At 35.6% G+C, this 21,622-nt stretch overlaps 1 protein-coding gene across 4 annotated transcripts in view; it reads left to right on the top strand.

Annotated features, from left to right (window-relative positions):
* CEP126 (centrosomal protein 126) overlaps positions 1-21,622 on the top strand; it is an 87,916-nt gene that overhangs the window by 46,059 nt on the left and 20,235 nt on the right. For 3 of the 4 annotated variants that reach the window (XM_030829280.1, XM_030829281.1, XM_030829283.1), the window contains 3 exons: positions 579-777; positions 4,147-6,292; positions 20,937-21,049. In XM_030829280.1, coding sequence (XP_030685140.1) covers positions 579-777; positions 4,147-6,292; positions 20,937-21,049 — 2,458 coding nt within the window. The remainder of the gene's footprint in view (positions 1-578; positions 778-4,146; positions 6,293-20,936; positions 21,050-21,622) is intronic. The other variant, XM_030829282.1, reaches the window with a different exon arrangement.

The following is a 21,622-nucleotide window of genomic DNA, read 5'->3' as shown; positions in this document are numbered from 1 at the left end:
TATTCCTGAAATAACTGAAAATAAGTGAGTACTTGGCCTCCATTGAGGCAGATCCAAGTTCCCAATGCTAGTTAAATAGGGAGGAAATTCCTGCCGACCCTGACAAGCAATTTTTATATTTTCTATCTGCTTGAATCTTCAACCAACACTATTAGGGTTACAGTTTTTTCCTAACCTACCTGCCATGACATCAACTCAGAAAGAGGGGTAATGCAGTATATTATTATCCATATAGGAACGCTCTTAAAGACCTGAGGACTAACTCTACACAGGAATTACTTCTACCCTTATCCCAGATTATAGAGCGATAGGTTATAATGATCAAAGCCATGAATTACTGAGCATTCCTATATGAAGATGGAGTTCTTTACTGGTACTTTAGTCTCGCAACTATTTTTATTCTACTATTGATTGCCTTAAATTCTCATTCTAACATGTCTATATATTTCTCCAATATCCTTATATGTGGTTATCTGGACAAACACACACGTATTACACCTAATGTGTCATGTATATACATATAGAAAGAAGTTAACTTTATTTAAATGTACTAAGCACTTTTTATGTCTGGTTCACAGAGCTATAGATTCTGCCTTGCCTTCAGCATTAACAAAAAATGATCACAAGCATCAGAAACAACTCTTATCCAAAATCAATTGTGAGAAAGAAATGAATGAAAACATGAGGGCAACCTTGGCTACTAGCAAAAATGTGTTCCAGCTTAAACTGGAGGAAACTCAGAAACTCCTAGAAGATCAGCATCTAAGCAATTTGCAAGTATGAAACTATAAAAATGTTGTTAATATTTTAATTACTTGCACTAATTTTGCTCCACTTTTGCAGTGTTCTCCACTAAAGAAATATCTTACTAGCTGAGAGTAGGCCATGAAAGAGAGTATGGATGAATCAGCACAAATTCATCATAGAAACTATAGAAATAATTTTTTAGTTTTTTCCTTACCTTTGAAAGTACAATGTAATGTATTATTGTTAGAAATTGTATTATAAAAAGCAACCAGAAAATTATAATACATGTAGATATTAGTTTCTTAATGGAAATATGGCAGAATTTGCTAGACATGATGTTTGTAATCTATCCCTAGTAGGGCATATACTTTGTTTTTCCACAACTGAATACAGATATTGGCTGATTTTCCTACATGTCCATCAATGTACTTTATTTTTCATTAATAATTATGCACATTTATGAGATTTTTAATAAACCAATATCAGATTAAATTCATAACACTGGCCTGATTCATCCAACAATTAATCAACAGTGGCAAGGCTAAGAAAGCAAAACAGAAGATTCCTGGCAGCTATCGTGATGTGCCTTCCTACCATAAACGACTATAATTATGAATAAAATATATAAAACAACCGCTTTTAGACATGGGTCAGAGGCAGTGCAGGATATGATCTTGAAAAGGGGAAAGAAATGATGTAAGCCTTATGAACTAGGCTTTCTATGTAGTTATGTTGCCTGAATAAGCCTTAAAAAGATCCACTAGTAACCCAAGCTACCTATTAAACAAAAAAACTTAACACTTTTTTCTTTTTTCCGTTTTTTTTCTTTTGTTTCTTTTTTTTGAGATGGAGTCTCACTCTGTCACCAGGCTGGAGTACAGTGGTACAATCTCGGCTCATTGCAACCTCCACCTCCCAGGTTCAAGCAGTTCTCCTGCCTCAGCCTCCCAGGTAGCTGGGACTACAGGTGCCTGCCACCACGCCCAGCTAATTTTTGTACTTTTAGTAGAGACGAGGTTTCACCATGTTGGCCAGATGGTCTCCATCTCTTGACCCCATGATCTGCCCGCCTCAGCCTCCCAAAGTGCTGGGATTACAGGCATGAGCCACCATGCCTGGCAACACTTTCTTAAAGAAGACTATGAAATCTAAATATTCAATAACATAATGCTCACAATGTCAGCATTCAATCAAAACTTACTAGACATATGAAGAATCAGGAAAATATGACCCATAACCAGGAGAAGAGTACTCAATATAACCAGACAGAAATAACAGAGATGATGGAATTAACCAACAAGGAACTTTAACGTATTTTTACAAATATTTTCAAGGAATTAAAGTAAAAATGTACATAAGAAAGACAATTTAAAAAAGAAATAAACAGACCTTCTAATTCTGAAAAACATACTATCAGAAATGAAAAATTGACTGGATGGGCTTAACATTGCAGTCATTGCAGAACAGAAGATTAGTGGACTTGAAAACATAGCAATAGAAATTATCCAAGCTGAAGCTTTGGGAGAAAAAGGCTGGAAAAAAATGAACAGTTTGTTAGTGATCTGTTAAACCATATAAAGCCATCAACACATTTAATTAAAAATAAAATTTAAATAAAATTTCACAAAGTAGGAACGGAAATGTTTAAAGAAACCGTTGCTGGAAATGTTTCAAATTTGATGAAAATTATAAATCCACAGACTCAAGAAGCCCAACAAACTCCAAGAAGGGTAAGTGTATGCACACACACATACCACAGAAAGGCACGTAAAAATCAGATTAAAGCCAGAGGGAAAAAAGATATGTTACATGCAGGGCAATAAAGCTAAGATGGACCGCTAATGTAACTTATAAGCAAAACTTGAAATTGATCATGTTTCATTATTTAGTGGTGGAAAAAATTCTGAAGGAAACAAAGTATCATTTATGAAATCAGAAGTTGCCAAACTTCTTTTGAGGTGATTTGGGAGATGAAGCAATTACAGACCTATGCAAATGGAATTCTTAGAGCCATGGATGTCATACTTATATCTAGAAGGATCTTTTAACGCAAATTTCTGTGTCTCACTAGGTGTAACCTCAAAGGATGCCTTCCAGGCCTGATTTCATCATCATTATCAGTTAAAACAACTTAGTTCCAAGAACAGGCATTGAAGTAGCTATGCTTTGTTTTGTTCCCTGTTTGGGTTGAGTGACTATCACTTTAAGAAGTATGCCAAAGGATGTGATAAATAGGGACTAAATGCTAAAAATATAAAACTCTCATGAATAATTTTTAAAACTTATTCCACAATACTAAATCAATAAGAACTAACTATATAAATTAAAATATTTTTATTCTGTAATTTATTTACTTTATTTCTTAGTTTACTTACTGGGATAGAAAAAGAATGTACTTCTGTCTAATACCATAATATGTACATTTTTTAAATTTACCTACTTTAGATAAATCTAAAATGTATGATAAATCTTAAGGGATATCAGTTTTCTTTCCATTCAGCATTTTGACTAGATATACAATTTAATGTCTTCTTAAAATTTATTTCTATATATGTGATATAGATTAATGCATGCTAGGTATGTGTGAGAAAATAGAAATACTTTTAAACATTTACCATACATTGAAGTAATTTTGAAATTTTATTAAAGACTGATAAATTTCATGTAAATTTCAGTGAAATAGTGATATAAATGTCTATGGAATTTATGGAAATTACTACTATGCTAAACCTCCAAAAGGAGTCATTAAAGTCAATAGTTTTTGAGCCTAAACCCATACGAAAATTACCTGGGGAATTTAAATAATACCAGTATATGGACCCCATCTGAGTATTAAATCAGCAGGACCCAGGTATAGATATTTTACGCAGTTCTTTATGTGATTTTAACATGTAGCCAGAGTTAACAGCCTTACTACAGTCCACAAAATTAAGTTTTATAAAAAGATGTACCCCTACTAACAGGAAACTCACATTGGGATCACAGAGCTTTTAGGATCCTCATTCAAGTCCAGTGAATGTTTTAGGAAAAAATACAATTTGTAAATAACTATTTTTCAGAATCTCACTTGCTATTACTAAGCCTTCAAGAAACTTCATACTCTAAATGGAATAGCAATAACAACATTTTTTTTAAGTTCTAACTGTGGCTAGAATAAGCAGGTATTACTTTAGGAGTTGAAATCAAAGCAAGCATACTATACTATAAGTCTTTGTTACCTCCCAATTTTTTACCCTGAGGATTGCTGCAGGGATAAGAATTATTTATATACCTACAATGTTTATAGTCATACTACTCTATATGCAAGGAGAATTGGGCTCAGTAACAATGGGATGTTGAATCATTAATCTTGGCATTTAAAAGTTTATAAGCTATAAAACAATGTTCTTTTTTTTTCAGAAATTTTGTGATGAAGTTAATCAGATAACCAATTCTGAAACCCTCTCAAGTATAGACAGTCTTGAGGCTACAGAGCATGAAGAAATATATTTAACACTTAATAAGGAGCATTCCACATCCATCCAGCGGAATACCATTTCCCTCAAACCAGCAAATATGCAATCAACTAATCTCAGCTGCTTTGATGAAGATAAACTGGCATTCTCTAAAACTCAACACATAAATAATTGGCTTACAAATTTAGATGCTTCAAATACTCAGAATGTCACACCTTTCTCAGATATTTTAAGTAAATCTAATGTTCTACCTTCATGGGAATGTTTTAATAGTAAAGAACAATATCCATCTCCTTTGAATGGAACAGTGGAAAGAGTCACAAATACTGCTAATAATTCAGTACCCTTTGTATCTAGCCACCCCATATTTGTACTAGATAAAAAATGTGAAAAGACCTCTGAAACTAGCACTATGAGGACAACTGACTCCACTTCTGGAGCATTCAAAAGAGAGAGACCGTTAGTTACTGAGAGCCCAACATTTAAATTTAGCAAATCCCAAAGCACTTCAGATTCTCTAACCCAGGAAGTGGCTACATTTCCAGACCAAGAGAAATATTCTGAATTAAATCAAGAAAATGGAACTACTTCAGTTCCTACTTCATGTGTACCAGTGGCAACGCCTTTAGTTTTGCCATCTAATATACAGTCAGCTAGACCTTCAGCAAAGAACAGTATACACATAAAAGAAATTGATGCAGTGCAGTGTTCTGATAAGTTAGATGAATTGAAAGATGATACAGAAGAAGAGATAAAATATTTTAATTGCAATAAGGGAGAGTTACCTTTATTTTCAGACAGTTTTCAAGATGCCTATATACCTCACAATCCTGATTCAAAAGATGAAAAACAAAAATTAGCTGAAACATCATCCTTGTCTAATGTAACTTCTAATTATGACTTTGTTGGCCAGCATAAGAAAATGAAATACAACATCCATGAGAGAAATGGTGTGAGATTTCTTAAAAGTATTTTAAAGAAAGAATCTAAATATGAACATGGTTACCTCAAGGCATTAATTATAAATCAGAGCTTTAAGTTTGGAAATCAAAAAGCAGCAGCTATCAGAGATAGTATTGAATTAACAAAGGAAAGGGAAAAAGGTGCAGAAATTCCAAAGACTATTAAAAAACTGAGGTGGTTTGATGAAACTAGCAATATAGAAAACAATGCTGAAGACAGTCATTCACTGAAGAATAAAACAGGAACAACTCAACAGCATTCTCAACAATTCCACATTCAAAGTGGTGCTGGAAGCAACATAGTTAGTGTTTCTACTTGTGCTGTAAATTCTGCTGATAGAAAGAAGTCCAGGGAGGATTCTATCTCTGAAAATGTTACGACTTTAGGAGGATCTGGAGCAGACCATATGCCTTTGAACTGTTTTATACCTTCAGGTTATAACTTTGCTAAACATGCCTGGCCAGCCTCAAAAAAAGAAGAAAGTAAAATCCCTGTACATGATGATTCTAAAACTAAGCAAGGTAAGCCACAAAGAGGTAGAGCAAAAATAATTAGAAAACCAGGATCTGCAAAAGTCCATTCAGGCTTTATATGTACAAACAGAAAAGGCACTGTCATTCAACCACAATCTGCAAGCAAAGTCAACATATTTACACAAGCTCAGCGAAAATTAATTATACCTCATCCTCCTCCTCAATCTGCATCAAATATTAGAAGTGGTAAAAATATACAAGTGTCTCAGTGTCCATCAGTAACTCCTGAAAATCCTCAAAACATTATTACACATAACTCTTTTAATTCAAAACATGTGCTTTCAACAGAACACAATTTGAATCAATGGAATCAGGAAAGTAGTTCTCCACTCTCAAATGCTTGTTCTGACCTAGTCACTGTGATACCATCACTGCCATCATATTGTTCTACAGAGTGCCAAACTTTCGCAAAAATAAATCATTCAAATGGCACTCAAGCAGTTGCCCAGCAAGATGGGACATTATATTGCACCCAAAGAAGTCCTGTTTGTGAAGAAAGTTATCCGTCTGTGACTCTAAGAACTGCTGAAGAAGAATCAGTTCCCTTGTGGAAAAGAGGGCCTAATGTCCTACATCAAAATAAGAGGGCTACGGGTAAGAATAAATTTATAGCTTTTTATAGATAAAATGTACACTTTGTTAAAGTCATGTGAAATTGTTCCTATTTATGTATGGCCATACATACTACATAAATATTAATATTATACAATAGCTTTATAGAAATAACTTACCTCCAGGCCGAGCACAGTGGCTTACACCTGTAATCCCAGCACTTTGGGAGGCCCAGGTGGGCGGATCACTTGAGGCCAGGAGTTCAAGACCAGCCTGGCCAACATAGCAAAATCCCATCTCTACTAATAGAAAAGTTAGCCTGGCATGGTGGCGCATGCCTATAGTCCCAGCTACTCAGGAGGCTAAGGAAGAATTGCTTGAACCTGGGAGGCAGAGGTTGCAGTGAGCCGAGATCATGTCACTGCACTCCAGCCTGATGACAGAGCAAGACTCTCTCTCAAAAAAAAAAAAAAGAAAAAAAAGAAAGAAGTAATTTACCTCCTGTAATATGGTGATTTTTGGCCAGGCACGGTGGCTCATGGCTGTAATCCCAGCACTTTGGGAGGCCAAGGTGCGCGGATTTACTTGAGGTTGGAAGTTCGAGACCAGCCTGGCCAACGTGGTGAAACCCTGTCTCTACAAAAATACAAAAATTAGCCGGGTAATCCCTGCTGCCTGGGAGGAGGCAGGAGAATCGCTTGAACCCAGAGCCCAGGAGGCGGAGGTTGCAGTGAGCCAAGATGGTGCACCACTGCACTCCAGCCTGGGCAACAGAGCCAGACTCTATCTCAAAAAAAAAAAAAAAATATATATATATATATATATATTGTGATGTTAGTAGCTGAAACTTTTAAGAGAATGACCCAACCAGTGCTCAACTGAAATTAGAAACTTTTGCCAGCCTCCATTTTTTTCCATGACTTTTCCTGTTAGTTTAAGAGGAAGGACAAGGAATAGGATCTGATTCTTGTCCTATATTATTCTGTCATTACTATTGTAGTCAAATTTTCCATCAAAGTAAGCACAGTGAAAAGTATTGTTTAAATTATTATAAACAAGTGAATACATGTAGTTATATTTATTTTTCTTTAAAACATTTGTTAAATTGAGTTTCTATAAAATAATATTAATTAGATATACCTAATTCTCCCATTCTCTTTCCCAAAGTGTGGCAGCTCTGCTTTTATCTGCTATGACTATTGGTTTCTGTGAGAGCAAAAAAAGATATCATTGCCTTGAAATATTTTTGAAAATTAATTCTCTATAGAATGCCATTGCCCTTACTAGCTGGTTGACTCTCATAAAACTTCTTTCCTTCTATGAAGGAATAAACTAGAAAGCAATACATTTTCCTGCCAATAGGAAACAGTTGCCTATTGAGAAATAGTTAGGACTGGAGTCTGGAGGCAATCAGAAAAACAACTCTTGTTTTTCCAAAGGTATGAATAAATATTGATATATAATGAGAGTTTAAAATTTAATGTTCAAAGTCATCTTCAATTAAACCATGAGTTTTTAAAGCCAAGGGACATTTGTGTAATTCATCACAGTATCCCCAGAACCTAACAGTGCCTGGCACTTAGTAATCACCCAGACTCTACTTGAATTGAATGGATAGAAGCCACATTAGCAGAACAGAAGCTAAATGCAGACACTATAATCTAAAAATCTTCATTACTTGTCTACAAAAATCTAGATTTTAAAAAATTATTTCTCTCACTAAAATTATGATTTTTTTATCCAGTCATTTCAGAATGTAACTTTAGTTTTCACAACACTTCAAAAAAATGAAGGTATCATACAGATTAAATATTCTAAATAATGATGGTTACCCTTTTTGAGTTTGTAGCTTGTACCAGTCACAGTACTGTGTTTTATACTTATTGTCTCATTTAAACCTTGTAATAATACTGAGAAATAAATATTTTTAAAGACACTGTTTTGCAAAGATGTAAGCAGAATTATCCAAGGTCAAGAGCTAGTAAATAGCAGAATTGGTATTTTAATCCAGATCTCTATGGTTCCAAGTCCTGTGCTTTTTCTACTAAAATCATATAGTAAATATGGTTATAAAGCAAATATATATCACACTCTGCTAATTAGGAAAAATATTAGGAAACTTATAGTTTCCCAATAGCTTATGTACAAAAGGGTAGCATATTAAAATTATCTGATTCTCTGATAAAGGAATGGGATACATTTTACCTGGAGAAACCAATATTTTCCTGACATTTAATCAAAGGAGGTAGTTCTCTCTGGGACCTTCGTATAAGGGACATTGGAAAATGTAATGAATTTTAACATTCTTAAATGTTCTTAAATATTCACACTGTTGTAAATATCTATACCTATTAATACAGCGATTATACTTAGAAAATATAACAGTACTAACAATACTGAATATTTTGTATGTTCAGTCATGTAAGCTTTTTTTCCAAAACTGTTTAAATATAAAATGCTTCAAGTGAACTCTTTGTTAATACTGGATTATAGTTCAGTGAGCATTTGTGGGATTTTTTTCCTATTCTCTATTTGCTAGTTCATTTTATTTTTATACCCTTATGCATCCAGAGCTGACGATTGTGGAGAGCATCTTGTTCTCAATTAGCATTTCCAGGACACTCTAGCATAACTCTCTAGGAAAAACTCTTCCAATTAGATCCAAGCCATTCAACTATACCACCTCCTGATGTCTCCAGTTATTTTCCCCCTAAAAGATGACTTTGATATTTGGTTCACAGTCTTCATTTCCATACAAACTCTTTGCCATCATATTGGATAGTTCAGTTTTTGTATGGATGAGCAAACACCCTGATCTTTCTCACTCCTTTTTCATCTCTAATAACTTTCTATACAATTCTGCCTCAAATACCCATTCCCTTTGTTGTATTCTGGACCTCGTCAACATTCATAACTCCTCTACTTCCTTTTTTTGTTTCAGCTTTTATTTTAGATACAGAGGGTACCTGTGGATGTTTGTTACATGGGGATATTGCATGATGCTGAGGTTTGGGGTATGGATCCTATTACCCAGGTAGTAAGCAAACTAACTCACTCCTCTACTTAAGCACATTCTCCTCTCTTTTCCCTACTCTTACTCCTACCATTCTTCTACCCTACTGGGCTTCTTTAGTCCAGTATTTTCTCTACTTTCTCATTCCAATTCATCATCTCTTTCTTTTTTTTTTTTTTTTTTGAGTTTGTTTGAGTTGTTTTTTTTTTCTCATTCCAATTCATCATCTCTTTTCTTTTTTTTTTTTTTTTTTTCTCACTTTGTTGCCCAGGCTAGGGTGCAGTGGCATGATCATGGCTCAGTGCAGCCTGGGACTCCTGGGCTCAAGCAGTGCTCCCACCTCAACCTTTCAGGCACTACAGGCACACACCACCATGCCCAATTAATTTTTTTATATAGAGACAGGGTCTGCCTGTGTTACCCAGGCTGGTCTTGAACTCCTGGGCTCAAGCCATCTTCCTACTCGGTCTCCCAAAGTGCTAGGATTATAGACATGAGCCACCGTGCCTGGCCAGGTTCATCATTTCAATAGTTCTTTTACCAATATCCTAAACTCTGCCTCTTGGTCTTTTTTGTCACAAGAATCAAACAGCCCTCCCCCGCCCAGGGGGAAAAAATTATTTGCTTTTTCTCTGCCTCCTTCTAAGTAGCAGAGAAAATTCATACCAATGTGCCAGGCATATTGGCTATACTGTAGATTTATGAAACATTTTCTGATGATCAACATTACAGAGTATTCCTACTGTTTATCTCATAAATTCACTGTCCTTCCTTTGAAATAATTATTTCAAACATCCTCCCCAAACATCTGATTTCCCTACTTCTCTTTCCTCATCAGATACTTTCACTGCTCATTTTTCTCAAACCTATATCAATGGGAATAAATATCCAAAATGGGAGGAAAAGTAGTTAGACTACATTAATAAACTTATATAAAAATTTAAAATACGTAAAACAATATTATGGCTAATGGATACATCCGTGGATAACAAAAGTACAGCAGAAATGGTAATGACAAACATCAACTCAGAATAGTGACTACCTCTGGGGAGAGAAGAAGGTGAATAGGCTCTAGGAGGGCTACGTACAGGGCTGCCACAAATAGTTGCACAACTCCAGATAGCACCATTTATTTTATATATTATGCAGCAACTTTGATACACAGAGATTTTCAATTATATTTGTACAATATATGTTCTTTACTATGCTAAAAATATTTTTAAATAAAACAATTTAATACACAACAAGGAGGATGCAGTGTCAATGAGTAGAAAGCCATTCTTTTCAAGTAGTTTAGCCATGAAGGGTAAGATCCACGACATGAACTTGAATAGGCAGAACTATGAGACTTTTTTAGTGGGAGATTAGATTTAGAGCAATGATCTAGTAGGAGGAAAAAGTTTAAAATATGAATGAAATAGAAGAAACCATTTACAGATTCAGTTTTTAAAAGTAACTCCTCTTTTGATATTCTTGATCCAAAATTCTGTTGCCATGAGATCCTGCTCCACCATTTATCTCAACTCTATATATCTTCATGCTTGTTTCCTTTGAGATAAAACTTAAATATATAACTTAAGTGAAATAAGAGATGCTTGGAGGTGGATGAAGGAAAAAATTAAGGCATTCAGATGGCCCCTATTTTGTCAATAAAATATTAGGAGATTAGATAGAATAAATGAGCAGGATTGGAAGAGTGAGCTTTGTGAAGAGAGGGAGAGATTGGGAAGAAATTGTTGACCAATGATAAATAAAAGAATTAATCAAAGTTATAAAGCCTGAAGGAAATAATATGCCTGGAAACACCTAAACTATATGAGCCCATATCTAGAGGAGTAAATCAGTTCCTCATAGTATAAGTTATGGGCTTTCTCATCTAAAAAGGAACAGAGATTGTTAAAGAATAAGTCCACCAGGGGCTTAGATAAAGGTAAAAACAAACCTTAAGGGAAAAGATGTCAATTGAGAGAAATTTTTTAGGAAAATGACACTGACAGAGAAAGAACTTAGCGTTGTCTGTTACTAATGAATATCAATATATTTTACCCTAGAAATAGGATACGATTCCTGAATATGTAATTGGGTGTGAATGGGAAATTGAAAATAAATTTGAATAATTGATAAGTTTAATGGACATGTTTTAGGATTTCAGAAGGGGAGACCTGGAAAATTTAACACTGATTTTTTTAATGTTAATTATTTGACTTATTTTGTTTTTTTATTTTATTTTATTTTATTTTATTTTATTTTATTTTATTTATTTTAAGACAGGGTCTCACTCTGTCACCCAGGCTGGAGTGCAGTGGCTTTATCATGGCTCACTGCAGCATCAACCTCCCAGGCTCAAGCAATCCTCCCACCTCAGCCCCACAAGCAGCTGGGCCTGCAGGTACATGCCACCATGGATGACAAATTTTTATATTTTTTGTAGAGACAGGGTTTCACCTTGTTTCCCAGGCTGGTCTCGAACTCCCGAGCTCAAGTGATCTGTCTGCCTCAGTCTCCCAAAATGCTAGGAATACAGGCATGAGCCACCACACCCAGCCAACAATGATACTTTTTAAATAACATTTAGAAATGTAAATTCATGGGAATAAGTATAATACAGGATTTGGTTGGCTTCTACACAGAAGACTATAACACTGTTGAGAGAAATTAAAGAGGCAGGGGTAGGAGTATGGAAAAAAAATTAAAGAAGACCTATGGAATGGTGGAGCAGGGGGAAGATACGCCATGTTCATGGATTGGACAAGTCTGTATTAAAAAGAAGCCAATTCTCTACAAACTATTCCATAAATGTAGTATAATCTCAGTCAAAGTTCCAATAGGATTTTTGTGAAAATTGAGAAACTGAGTCTAATATTTATATGGAAATGCAAAGGCCAAGAACAACTGCAATAATCTTGAAGGACAAAGTTGTAAAACTACTAGATATTATTAAAGCTAAAATAATTATTACAATATGGCATTTGTACGGGAAATTTAGACCAATTAACTAGAGACTCCAGAAACAGACCTACATATTTAAACACTTGATTTTTGGCAAAGGTGGCACTGCATAGCATGGAGAAAGAGTTCTTCTTATAATTCATCAATAGGATATATAGAATTAGTAAAAATGATCCTTATCTTACCACATACACAAATATTAATTCCAGGTGAACTGCAGGTCTAAATGTGGAAAGTAAAAAATTATTTTGGAAGCTAATATAGATAATACATTTATAATTTAGGATGGACAGCAATTTCTTACACAATACTTTAAAAGAACCACTAAGGAGAAGACTGATCAATTGTAGATTAAAATTAGAGACTATTTTCATCCAAAAAACCATTACCAGATTGAAAAGGCAAACCACGGAATGGGAGAATACTTGTAATGCATATTACTGACAAAGGGCTTATATCCAGAACATATAAAGAACTCAAAATGTTCTTCAATAGTATAATATATAGAGTTAAATTCCATTATTCATTTAATGAAATACTATAATATAAATGAGCTATTGCTGAAAAACAGCAGTGTGGGTATACCTCACACCATAATACTGTGCAAAAGAACCATATTGCACAATAAAAATGCATATTCTGCTCCATTTATATCAAGAATAGGTAAAACTATGGCGGGTGGGTATATGGAAACAGGTAATGAGGGGAGCATTTTTGGTGCTAGTAACGTTCAGTTTCTTGACATGAGTGGCTGTGAAATCTGGGTTTGAGTACATAATCTATTTTCAATTCGTGCACTTTTCTATACACAGATTCTACTTCTGTTTTTTTTAAGCCAAATGATGTTGACATTGTTTAAATCTGATTTCAAAAAGAATACTTTTTTCTTTTCCAATAATTATTAAGAATATCTTCACGGAATCAAAAATTTGATTACTAGAAAGGACCAATGTGACAATTTACTTTAAACTGTCACATTTTATAGATGAGGAAATATCCTAGGCAAAAATTAGGTAACATTTATTATGTTCCAATCACTATTTAAGCACTTTAAATATTGAAACAAAGTTAATTCTCCCAATAAATCTGTGAGGTAAATAATATTCTTACGCCCATTTTATAGTTGAGGAAACTGGGTCACAGAGGATAATTGACTGTATAAATTGCATAGCTAGTGTAAGTGGCATACTCAAAATTAAGGCATTATGAGTCTATGTTCTTAACTATTGAGCTACTTTGTTTCTTTATTTTTTTCTGAGACAGGGGTCTCACTCTGTCACCCAGGCTGGAGTGCAGTGGCACAATCTTGGTGCAACCTCTGCCTCCCAGGCTCAAGCCATCCTCCCACCTCAGCCCCCTCAGTAGCTGAGACCACAGGCGCGCACCACTACGCCTGGCTAATTTTTTGTATTTTTGGTAGAGATGAAGTCTTACCATGTTGCCCAGGCTGGTCTCAAACTCCTGAGCTCAGGCTCAGGTGCTCCACCTCCCTAGGCCTCCCAAGTACTGGGATTATAGGTGTGAGCCACCGTGCCCAGCCTTACTTTGTTTTTTTAAAACTCTAAATAACAACAGATTTTTCAGTAATATACATGAAAAAAAATTGTGCATTGATCTATACAGTTTGTGGATGGCACACAGTATCAGAGGAAGTTACGGATGAAATCAAGGCTGGAAGCAAGCTTCGGAATCATCCTGGCTAACTGAACTGGCAAATCAAAACCAGTTCAGTTCAGTTTAGCAGAGACAGCTATAAAGTCATACATTTATTTGCATTCAGTTTACTGTTTAAGGTTTGGAGGGGGGAGGGTTGCCTTTTTTTTTATTTTTTTAGGTGGGGACTCACTGCATTGCCCAGGCTGATCTTGAATTCCTGGGCTGAGAGCTCCTCCTGCCTCAGCCTCCCAAGTAGCTGGGGTTACAGTTGTGAGCCATGGTGCCTGGCATACTTTTTAAAATTTTCATTGTGAAATATATCTGACATAGAAAAGAATGTATGTGACATATAAGAACAAGTTAAGACTAATAATAAGAGAACCCCATACCCACTGCTCGCTTTTAGAAATAGAAAATCACAAATAGCGGCCAGGTGCCGTGGCTCACGCCTGTAATCCCAGCACTTTGGGATGCCAAAGCAAGCGGATCACTTAAGCCCAGGAGTTTGAGACCAGCCCGGCCAACATGGTGAAACCTCATCTCTACTAAAAATTTAAAAATTAGCTGGGCGTGGTGGTGGGCACCTGTAATCCCAGCTACTTGGCAGGCTGAGGCAGGAGAATCGCTTCAATCCCAAGGCGGAGGTTGCAGTGAGCCAAGAACATGCCACTGCACTCCAGCCTGGGCAACAGAGTAAGACTCAGTCTCCAAAAAAAATGAAATAAAATAAGAAAGAAAAGAAAAATTGCCAGGCGCGGTGGGTCACGCCTGTAATCCCAGCACTTTGAGGGCCGAAGCGGGCGGATCACGAGGTCAAGAGATCGAGACCATCCTGGCTAACACAGTGAAACCCGTCTCTACTAAAAATACAAAAAATTAGCAGGGCGTGGTAGCGGGCGCCTGTAGTCCCAGCTACTCGGAAGGTTGAGGAAGGAGAATGGCGTGAACCTGGGAGGCGGAGCTTGTAGTGAGCTGAGATCATGCCACTGCACTCCAGCCCGGGGAACACAGCGAGACTCCGTCTCAAAAAAAAAACAATACCTACAAGAGCCCCATATGCTTCTTCCCAATTACATCCCCTTCCTCCGTTACAGACGTGAACACCATGAAGAATTTCATGTTAAGCCCGGCGCGGTGGCTCACACCTGTAATCCCAGCACTTTGGGAGGCCGAGGCGGGTGGATCACAAGGTCAGGAGTTCGAGACCAGCCTGGCCAACATAGTGAAACCCCGTCTCTACTAAAAATACAAAAATTAGCCGAGTGTGCTGGCGCACACCTGTAGTCCCGGCTACTCCGGAGGCTGAGGAGGGAGAATCACCTGAACCTGGGAAGTGGAGGTTGCAGTGAGCCGAGATTGAGCCATTGCACTCCTGCCTGGAAGACAGAGTGAGACTCCATCTAAAAAAAAAAAAAAAAAAAAAAGAATTTAATGTTAATTATTCCATGATTTTCTTTATAATTTTGCCACATATGAATGTATTGCAAACAATATGTCATTTTTTTTGACATATGAAACTTCTGTAAATGGGATTATTTTATCTGTGTTATTCTGGGATTTGCCTTTTCCAATCAACTTTGTTTTTTAGATTGATTAGGTTGACTGTACTTCATATTCATTGCTGCAAATCACATTCAATTATATGAATGTTCAAACAATGTTTTCATTCTCCTATCATTGGACATTTGGGTTGCTTCTAGTTTCCTCCTTTTATGAATAATTCTTCCAAGAACAACTTTGTACATCTACTGATGCACATGTTGCTGAGCCATATGGTATGTGTATTTGCAACTTTACTAGGTAATCCAAATTGTTTTCCAGAGTAATATATGACAGTTCCCTTTACGACATCTTCACCAAAAGTCTGATAAACTTTTTAAAGTTTTTCAGTCATACAGTATAAAATGGTTTCTAATTATGTGGTACATATACACCGTGGAATACTATGCAGCCATAAAAAGGAACGAGATCATGTCCTTTGCAAGGACATGGATGAAGCTGGAAGCCATTATCCTCAGCAAACTAACACAGGAACAGAAAATCAAACACCGCGTGTTCTCATTTATAAATGGGAACTGAACAATGAGAACACGTGGACACAGGGAGGGGAACAACACACACTAGAGTCATGGAGTGGGGAGGGGAGAGCATCAGGATAAACAGCTAACGCATGCGGGGCTTAATACCTAGGTGATGGGTTGATAGGTGCAGCAAACCACCATGGCACACGTCTGTCTGTGTAACAAACCTGCACATCCTGTACATGTATCCTAAAACTTAAAATTTTTTTTAAAAAGCAATAAATTAAGTTTTAATAATAAAAAGGCATAGAAAAACTTTAGCCCTATTTGTCTGGAAACTGAATATAATAAAAATACAAATGTATTCCTTAAAAAGTTTCTAATTATGATAATTTGTATTGCCCTGATTACTAATTAGTTGAACATTTTATATGTTTATGCATCATTTGCATTCTCTCTTCTGTGAAATGTCTGTTCTTGTCATTGCCTATTTTTCTATTTTTTGAAATTTCTTATTGATGGAAGTTTTTTTTATATTGTATATACAGATCCAATATAGATTATATGTGTTATAATTAGTTTCTGCCAATTCGTGATTGGTATTTTTACTCTATTTAATGACTAAAAGTTGTTCTCAATGTGGTCTGTTACTTTATGGTTGCTGGTATGTATTTAGTCTTTTTTAAATCAGTTTTACACTTCTAAGAAGGAAGATACCTGTTTTGATAACTCTGTTAAACACACACACATACACACACACAAAGCAAAAAAGGTAGAAGTTTACCACAGCTGTTACAAGGTCACTATAATTTTGGACAACAATTTTAGGCAGTAACAAGCAGATCTTTAGAAGTACTGCTATACTCTATGTCATTTTATAATATATATTTTAAGGAATTATAAACAAACCGGGATTACCCAGGGGTATGAGAGGAGAGGTTCAATCTAAAAGTCAATTAAAGAAACACAAGCCTAAGAGACATGATAGCTGTGTACAAATATTTGAAGGCTTATGACAAAGAAGAAGGAGTAAACAGAACTGAAATGAAAGGGTAAAAATTGCCCAGAGGTTTTCAGCTCAGCATAAGGAAGGATTTGAGCTATCCAATAAAGGAAGAGGATGCCCCCATGAGGTAGTGGCTCCTCATCACTATTCCATTCAAGCAGCAGTTGAATGTCCACCTGTGAGTAATTTACAGCCATAGGTTACAGGTTGAACTAGTTAACTTCTAAGATTTTTTCCAAAACTATAATTCTGAGAATGTCTCTGGTATTTTTTCTTGTGTTTACAATTAAAAATACTACAGATTTTTTTTTAATATAATGCCTTATTGAAGATTAGTAGCTTTATTTTGAGTTTGGTAGTGAAACTATCCTGTCTAGAATTTTCATATGAAACTAGGAATTTGGCCAGAGATTCCAGTGCAAGCTACATTATTTTTGCAAAAATAGCAAGGTTCTCAGCTATTGTATTAATTGTTAGATAATATTTAAGCACATGTATGTGAATAGAAAAATACATAAACAGTTTTAAGCATATACTGTGTCTTTAACTGCGATCAATAATCTACAATCCACAAAACTACAAAGAACAATAAAGCACAAAGATAAATAATTCAATCAAGAAGTACAAAAGTGACTTCAGAAAATTAATGAGCAGACTGAGGGATGAGATAAAACCTTGACACAGCAGTTACATAAACAAGGAAATTTTTATGCAAGGTATTTAAAGCTTTTTAGATAAAGATGAGGACTTCTCAAGATTTAGAGGAAGGAAATTCCAAGAATAGAAAACGACATAGAAACTGTATTGCTGTTGAAATTATCTCGGTGGAAACTATAACATTTTGCATATATAGCATTTAGCATATCGATACAGGTGGAAATAAGCATAATACAGTGCTTGTTAAACTGTGGGACATGACTCATTCGTCAACTGTGAAATCAACGACTGGTAACCAGTATTTTTTTAATGAAGTCTAATTTTAGAATTAGAATATTCTAGAATGGAAACTACCAGAAGGTATCATATGTTGTGAGGATAAATATATTTTATAAAACTACATATGTATCCAAGGTCACAATGCAAAATATGTTTATTTCTGTGAGACACAGTCAAATCAGAATGAAAATTACTAGCATATGTGTAAGAGCTAGAAGTTTAGATTTTAGAGCCCAACTAATTGGAGCTGAATCCCAGCTTTGCCCCTTACTGGCTCTGTGACCTTGGGCAAGTTACTTATCCTCCCTCCTGCCTTAATTTCTTTTCTTTTGTTGTTGTTTCTTTTCTTAACTTTTATTTTAGGTTCAGAAGTACATGTACGCGTTTGTTATAAGGGTAAATTGCATGTCACTAGGTTTTGGTGTACAGATTATTTTGTCTCCCAGGAAGTAAGCATAGTACCCGGTAGGTAATTTTTCAGTCCTCACTGTCCTCCCACCCTGCACCCTGAAGTAGGCCCCAGTGTCTGTTGTTCCCTTCTTTATGACCATATGTACTCAAAGTTTAGCTCCCTCTTATAAGTGAGAAGAACATGCAGTATTTGGTTTCCTTATGTTCTTGTGTTAGTCTGCTTAGAATAATGGCCTCCAGCTCCATTCACGTTGCTGCAAAGGACATGATCCTTTTTATGGCTGCATAGTATCCCACGTTGTATATGTACCACATTTTTATCCAGTCTACCGTTGATGGACATTTAGGTTGATTCCATGTCTTTGCTGTTGTGAGTAGTACTGCAATAAGCATACACATGCATGTGTCTTTATGGTAGAATGATTTATATTTCTTCAGGTATATACCCAATAATGGGATTTCTGGGTGGATGGGTACTTCTGTTATAAGTTGTTTAAGAAATCACCAGACTGCTTTCTACAATGGCTAAACTAATTTAGATTCCCACCAGCAGCGTGTAAGTATTCCCTTTTCTTACAACCTCACCAGCATGTTAATTTTTGGCTTTTTAGTAATAGCCATTTGGACTGGTGTGAAATGGTATCTCATTGTGGTTTTGATTTGCATTTCTCTAATGATTAGTGATGTTGAGCATTTTTTCATCTTAATTTCTTTATATGTAAAAATAATGATGATAATAGTGCCTATGGCCCTTAGAACAATGCCTGCCAAATTATAAATGCTAATTAAATATTAGCTAGTATTATGTTTTCATTTCTTATTCTCAAATGTCAGGTATTCAATTACTGGCTACCTTTCTTGAAAGGTAAAGGCTTTTTTGTAAGGTTCTTATATAAAGCGCATGCACACATTTCCATGTATTTCCCAAGACATTTAAGTGCTTATACACATATGCATATCTATGCCCCAGACCAATTGAATTTTCACCCTTGGTCCCAAGAAACTTAAATATGCATCATCATTACTTTACATCTTTGTACATAATGTTCTTTCTGACTCAAAGTGCCCTTTTATTTGGTAACCTACTACTACCTTTTTTGTTTTTTAAACAGGCTCAGAAGGTTAACTACTCTTTTAAGACCAAGCTCATACAAACTTCATGAAACCTTTCTTGATTCTTGCAAAGTCACTGTACCCTCTGTGCTTTCACTTAATTCCACTTATAGCTATACATACAAGTTAAGCATTTTACTATAATAATTCATTTATATTCATTCTTCTAGACAAATGGATTCCAAGATTTTTTATTGTACTATTAATAAAAATTTTGAACACATACATGGCATATACATGTATTACTGTACTAACATATACATTAAGAACCTTAATCAGAAATTTTTTAAAGATAAACTAAAGTAAAATTTTAAATTTTGTATGATATCACTAGCTAATCTCTCACAGCACAATATACATTTAGGATAAAAGTTATTGTTATAATTTTTTGATAATTTTTGAATTTGTGATACCAAGTTTGTTACAGGTATAATTATGTCATTGTCATTATGTGGCAAAGAGTTTGTGATTGAGAAAAAGAAATGTGTTGGCCTTGCTGTTTTTTACCTATCCTTGCATTATTAGCATTATTTTGATCTGTGATTTTGCAAGAATATGTTTTTAAGTAGTCATTAAAAAGCAAAGAAAAGGCCGGGTGCAGTGGCTCACGCCTGTAATCCCAGCACTTTGGGAGGACGAGGCGGGCAGATCACAAGGTCAAGAGATCAAGACCATCCTGGCCAACATGGTGAAACCCCGTCTCTACTAAAAATACAAAAATTAGCTTGGCGTGGTGGCATGCACCTGTAGTCCCACCTACTCAGGAGGCTGAGGCAGGAAAATCACTTGAACCTGGGAGGCAGAGGTTGCAGTGAGCTGAGATCGCGCCACTGCACTCCAGCCTGGGCGACAGAGCAAGACTCTGTCTCAAAAAAAAATAAATAAATAAGAAAAATAATATAATAAACATTCATGTAACTACAAGTCACCTTAAATAATAAATATCAAAGATATAGTAGAAGCCCTACAAAAGTTATTTTAGCCACTTTGTTATTTTGTGAGGGCTTGTTAGAATACTATAAGATATGCATAAATTCACTTACCTGGGCACACACAAATTTTAGTACATTGCAGGAAGCTAACGAGAGCTAATAAATGATGACAACACTGTCAACCTCTCACGCTTGGAATTTTAACTCTTCTTTTAAGATAACTGAGCTTACTTCATGCATTACATGAGCATCTACCTCGCAAAATAACCAGGGTGCTAGTGTCAATCATATATTATACGAGTAAAGTTTAACTTCTAATTTTTAGATAATAAATATGAATTGGAATTCTAATATGTTCTTCCAGCATACCAGTGGATTATCTTACACAATCTTCTGGTGTTCTGCGTCATGCTCTGGAGGTTACTGCTCTAAACTATAAATCCCTCAGAAGCAAGGATTTTGTTGAAATCATCATTTTAACTGTGCCACGCATAGAACATATAAGAGGAGCTCAATAAAGTATGCTAACTGAATGAATTAAACTTACAGAGTTTCCTTGATGTTTGAAAGTAACTTGAAAGTTTGCAGTGGGTATATATTGGCTACTCAACTAGCATAATTTTTGACATTGTGCTGGCATTTGTTTAAGGGTCTACTGTTATGAGAAGAAAACGAATTGTTGAAACTAAGCGGAGAAATATTTTAGAGCAGAAAAGACAAAACCCTGGATCTCTAGGACAGAAGTACAGTGAGCAAATTAATGTAAGTATAGTATTAATCAAAATCTCTATTCAATATTAAAAAATTGCTTGGAAACCAGAGGTTCTTAAAGGACTATCCTCTTGCTGTAAACTGTATACCACAACATAAATATAATTATAGCCAAAGCCATTTGTGAAGCAGTCTTGGAATCTTTATGCTAGGAGATTATTCCACTATACCTACTTGCCGTGTTCTAGTTAGCTTGTATAATCAGTTACTAATGAAAGTTTTAAACCAACTTTAAATCATTATTATTATTTTAGTTGTTATTATTGATAACCAATGCTGGAAAAAATGAGGTCATTCACAACAAAATTCAACAAAGCTATTTAAATATACAGTTAAAAAAGAAAGAAAAGTAAATTAGAGACCTGGATAGAAGAAATAAGTATGTTAGGCCAGGCGCGGTGGCTCAGACCTGTAATCCCAGCACTTTGGGAGGCCAAGGCGGGTGGATCACCTGAGGTCAGGAGTTCAAGACCAGCCTGACCAACATGATGAAACCCCGTCTCTACTAAAAATACAAAAAAATTAGCCAGGGGTGGTGGCAGGTGCCTGTAATCCCAGCTACTC

Source organism: Nomascus leucogenys, chromosome 15 (assembly GCF_006542625.1).
Source record: "Nomascus leucogenys isolate Asia chromosome 15, Asia_NLE_v1, whole genome shotgun sequence".
Lineage (NCBI taxonomy): Eukaryota > Metazoa > Chordata > Mammalia > Primates > Hylobatidae > Nomascus > Nomascus leucogenys.
The sequence above is the reverse complement of the archived record's forward strand: the minus strand, read 5'-3'. Positions and strand labels throughout refer to the sequence as shown.